Here is a 5,296-nt window from a genome sequence, read left to right on the forward strand (position 1 = left end):
GGCATCAAGATTTCTTCAACCAACAACAACCAACCATCCAAATGATGCCGATAGAATTTCTCCCCTTAAATATTTCATTAATTTCTACTTTCGAGTGCGTCCTAACTTAAGCCAATGCTTGTAACCCACTTCAAATGCCGTCTTACAAGAATCTCTCGTGTATCAAACCTCAACTCTCATACGAGGGCGCACTGTAGGTCTCAATGCAGTCCCTATTCTCATTTTCAAGACTAAACATCCACGTCCTAATCCCTAGCGAACTAAGATAGATCACTTAAGCCTAGTACCGATTCCCTAGTCCAGAAATCCCAGGCCCAAGAGTCCAGCTGCCCTATAATAGTGCTTACACCAACTTGGAGTCTGGGTGAAAAAGAACCAATTATATTGTTCCATATTCACCACTCCTTACTAAAACCTCTTCAAAACTTCATCTACCCTCGAGCTAGTTAGCCTACAGACCAACTACCAGAGATCCACACCAAAGAGTCCATATCTCCTACAATAATGCTTACACTAATAAAGGAAGAACTCTTGATATGTTCCATTCACCGATATTTGCAAAAGCCTCGAAATTTTGAATATGCTCAAACCAATTAAAAAGTCCGCCTACCACAGTGAAAGGTGAAAAATATAAAATGAGTAGCAGTAAATTATCCCCTGGAATGATCTGAGTTTGTGACTAACAAATAAGAAAATTGATTCATCCAACCTAGGGACATTCTGAAAACACAACAAATAGAACTTGACACTAGAACTGCATTTAATTCACCACAAAACTAAACGAATGTCAAGGTGCCAAACATCAAACTAGAAATTTTATCCAGGGTATTTTTTGATTTTTTTAAGTTACAGCAACAAAAACCACTGGAGAGAAACTAGTAGTAGGGCTCAAAGTTCAAATTTCAGTCTATTGCTGAAACCGGTGGTACAATCAGAAGGGCACCCTTCAGCTTCATGCACAGATATTAATCCATCCTACCCTTTAATATTCTTTCTTGAACTTCTGTGGCAGTGCTGCAAGCATACAAATTAAAGAAAAAATATATATATTAGACTAGATTCGGAAAGGTAAATCACGACATCTATGAAGAGCATGACAATTAACACCCAGAACTAAATACAGGCATAAATCAAGGTAACCGGTAGTTGTAGAATCATGCGATGTAATGAGTAGAAACTTTCCTATGTGGATTTGGTCATCCAGTGGAAATTTTAGATGGGATTTTCAACTAGATTCAAATAGTGTAAATATAGATATATTGAACCTGATTGAGGGGTAAAAAGGAAAGTACAATTAGAACTCGTGATTTTTTCAAAATATCGGAAATGCAGTATGATGATAAAAGTAGATCACAGCTAAATAGGATATTGGATTTGGATTATATTACCTTATTGTAAACTATGGAAAAGCATGAAATTGCAAGCAATCTTAAGAAATTTTGGTTAATTATATTCGAAATTAATAATATTTAATTGTTGAGACAAGTCATAAGAAGTTTTACCCAACCCCAAACAAATAGCAAGATTTGAACCCACAAAAACTAGACGACTATCAATCAAACTTTGCTTCAAATTGATGGCAAAGAGCTTCAAATATGTTCTTAAATAACGTGCCAATCTCAAAAGCATAATTTGACAATATTTAAACGTCACCATTGCAAATATTATTTAACTATGAAAATTCCTTTTCTTTCTAGGTTTTCTTGCTAGCAGAGGATAAAAAGCAGCAGGAAAATTGTTATAAAAGGGACAATTGCCAAGACTGATGAGACTTCTTTAGGCCCTTGCCCCTTGCTTTGAGTGAACATTTTGCTAAAACAACCAGAGTAATGAAAGAAAAAAAATATTAAATGTGCATATGAAGGCTTACACAATGTAGACATGTCCTCCCCAACCACTCAAACAGTCCCGATCAACTGATGATAGCAATGCTTGTGACACAGTTTCAAACAAGTCTTCAGCTTCCTGTACACATATTAAACAAACAGTTAATACTGCTTTGGATTTTCACTTCAATGGTATAAATGACATGTCAGAATAGATTTAAGATGCTACTCCGTAAGAGTTCACATCTTGTCAGCAATTAACATTCTCCAAAACTGGTTCCCCATCATATTACATGCTCCACTGACATCAATGCAACTTTCTGACCATTAATTTTACATTTTGTTCAGTGATAGTTAACTTTCCTACTAGACTAGAACCATGGCATTACTCGGATTTCACTACGACCAGATTAATCAACTATAACATTAAGGCTTGCAGATTGAGTGAAACTGACTGCTGCCAATAAATTGCACAACATGTCAGCTTTAATATGTGTAACTTCTACAAACTTTCACCAAGCACAGATTTCCAAATCAATATTAAAGATGAGAAACATTTACTCAGACTTAACTAGTAAGTTAATCATCTAAAAAGCAGCCAAGCAAGTTAGCAGATGGAGTGAAACAATGATGCCACTAAATTGCACAGCATATCAGCTTTCACGTGCAACTTCTACAAACCTTCACCATGCATAAATTTCTATATCAATTTTAAAGACCTTGTAACAAACCAGCAAGTTCACAAAAATTTGTTGTGCGCTATGTGGATTATGACATGATGTACCCAGAAATTCGTCTGTCAGACCATGCTAAGGCCACACAATCCCATACTTTTTATACCAGTCCTAAATAATAATCCAAGTAACTAACCATGTCTGGCTTGAATAGAGATTCACAGGCACCATAAAGTGACTCTGAGGCTGTTCCAGCGACTACAAAATCTTTAGCAAGCTCCCTGCATTGGATAATTTCAACATATAATAAGCAAAACAAATTCAATATCACATGCGAAAGAGTTCACATCCGCTAAATCTGATTAACTTTCTTCACTATACTAGACCTAAAGCAGTTCAATTTTACAGTATGGCTCCATATGGAACTAACATTCTGAAACGGTAGAACCAATAATGCCAATGAGTTAAGCTAGTGAAGAGTGAGCAGAATTTATTGACAACCACATCAATTTGACCACCAAAATAAATGAACCCAAAAAACTTACAGTAAATGACTTCCCCTTAATAATAGGAATATAAAAGAAAAGATTCTGAGATAATCAAATTATTTTTGGCGATGAATATAAAATGCCCAGCGCAATTCTTCTAAAATATCTTGAAGCACTCCAAAGCAGCGAGATCAACAAATATTATTAAGTTTTCCCACAATCTATTACTAAAAACAATGTTATCTTCTCGAGTAGATTCTACACTACTGCTAAAGAACTCTTGAAGCATAAGAGTGGAGTTTGAACCTATGATAGAGAAAGAAAAAATCTAACATACTTGGCACCAATTGAATCCATTGTGCATATGAATGGCTTGTCTTCATCACCCAATCCAGCAATTACAGGTTGGCAGAAGTATGGACCAAACCTGAGAAACAATAAAAGCTGCATTTTATTTTTCATGCATGATAAAATAAATGGTCAAGGGAAAAAAACTTGGATTATTAGAGTGCATCTAAATACAACAACGCAATTATAGAAAAAAACAATTGAGTTTTACCACAGGAAGTAGATATTTAAATAGCAGTTAATGAGACAAAGTGTATTACAATTTGTTTTAAATTAGACAACTTCTGTGAAAAACAAGTTTTAGATACACTCTAGTGCTTTGTACAATCTCTGCCTCTCCCCCTAACCATCAAACCAACAACAATAACCAAGCATTGGTCCCAACTAGTTGGGGTAGGCTATTCTAACCATCCAACCAATTCTACTATTTGGAATTCCATATAGCTGCACTCTAACCATCCAACTAATTCTACTATTTAAAATTCCATATAGCTGCACTTTAACCATCCAACCAATTCTACTATTTAAAATTCCATATAGCTTCATTGCATCAGATTAACTACTTTCTCAACTGATAGTGCATACATCGCAAAACTTATAAAAGTTGTGCATTGGTAAAAGAGTCATCCAGATCAGCTTTAGTTAAAGATGTTTGAGAGGTTAGAGATAGATAAGTGTTGACAGAAAATGCAAGAGTACAAGACTAACCAACCGCATCTCTCCATCTACATATTGTTGTACCATCTAAGGTTATAAGCTTCTGCTAAGGGGCAAGGGTGTTGTCTATGAGGGGAAGAACGGAAATAAAGTTTAGGGAGGGAGCGTTAAAAGCTCACTTATCTAAGGTTAAGCTCATAAATTACATGCGAACCAAATTAAACCATGAAGAATAATCATTGTGCAAAGTTCAATATATAATGTTTTATAATATATAAGTATTCACAAACTTTTCTAATTTAGACTCTACAGTAAGAATACAGTAACCTATTTAAATGTGAAGGCTTGCAACAAACATATAACATGATCAAGGCACAACGGAATTCTAACAGCTATGAAATGCAAAATAACATCTTTCCACTCCCAATACCATAAGTAAAATATCATAAAGTGTGGTCAAATTAAAGAGGAATTTCACAAACCTTTTTTCATAAAGGAGAGCAGAGACAAGGCTAGCAAAAGTCTCCGGCTTCATGTCTCTTTCTTCTCGTAGTTGGTACAATTTATGGCGGAAAACAAGCCTCTGATACCTACATATCATACAAATTGAAAACTTCACAATCATTTTAGACTAGACCATGCATATGCACACATCAGTTCTCAGAAGCACGGCACGCAATATAAGCAATAGAAATACTATTCCAGCAAACCATCAGGCAATATTTGATAAAACAAGCAACAATTTTAATGAAAATATTATACACAAAAATCCGCAACAACTACCAAACCAGAAAGAGAAACACAAATAACACCTTCAACGTTAACAAGTTCAATCAATTAGAATACAGAAAAAATAGAAGTGCAGGAGAGTGAGCATACAGAGTTTGAGCATCGGAAGCTAGACCAGAGAGACCAAGAAAGACCCTGTCATGAATTTTAAAGATGCGTTGGAAATCGGTGGCGACAGTTTGGAGCTGGACACCGAGTCGCCGATCGCTTGCAATGGCAAAGCAGTTCTTGCCTACCATGGCTATCAGGGCACTCCCATTGTACTCGAAGATCTGCAATTGTCATCAGGTTGTAGCGTATGACTTTACACGTAGAAATTAGGGTTTTAGATAAAGAGAGAATGAAGAAACTTACCGACATCAAGATTGAGATGAAGGAGGTGAAGAGATGATTAGATCGTTATTGTTTGAATGGAAGGAACTGAAGAAAAATAAAAGCACTAATAAAGGTGCAGAGAGGAAAAATGGCGATCCTGGCTTGAGTGATAATCCAAGTCTCTAAGCTCTAGCTTACA

At 35.8% G+C, this 5,296-nt stretch overlaps 1 protein-coding gene across 1 annotated transcript; it reads right to left on the reverse strand.

Moving 5' to 3' along the window:
- Positions 1 to 736: 736 nt before the first annotated feature.
- LOC136201244 (proteasome subunit beta type-3-A) lies at positions 737 to 5,296 on the reverse strand. The gene is made up of 7 exons (XM_065991870.1): positions 5,137 to 5,296; positions 4,873 to 5,054; positions 4,476 to 4,583; positions 3,326 to 3,415; positions 2,697 to 2,781; positions 1,871 to 1,965; positions 737 to 1,014 (listed from the first exon to the last, which is right to left on the reverse strand). The coding sequence occupies exons 1-7, from the start codon at positions 5,140 to 5,142 to the stop codon at positions 966 to 968; spliced, it is 615 nt and encodes a 204-aa protein (XP_065847942.1). The 5' UTR covers positions 5,143 to 5,296; the 3' UTR covers positions 737 to 965.

The sequence above is a fragment of the Euphorbia lathyris genome, chromosome 7, assembly GCF_963576675.1.
Source record: "Euphorbia lathyris chromosome 7, ddEupLath1.1, whole genome shotgun sequence".
In the NCBI taxonomy this organism is placed as follows: Eukaryota; Viridiplantae; Streptophyta; class Magnoliopsida; order Malpighiales; family Euphorbiaceae; genus Euphorbia; species Euphorbia lathyris.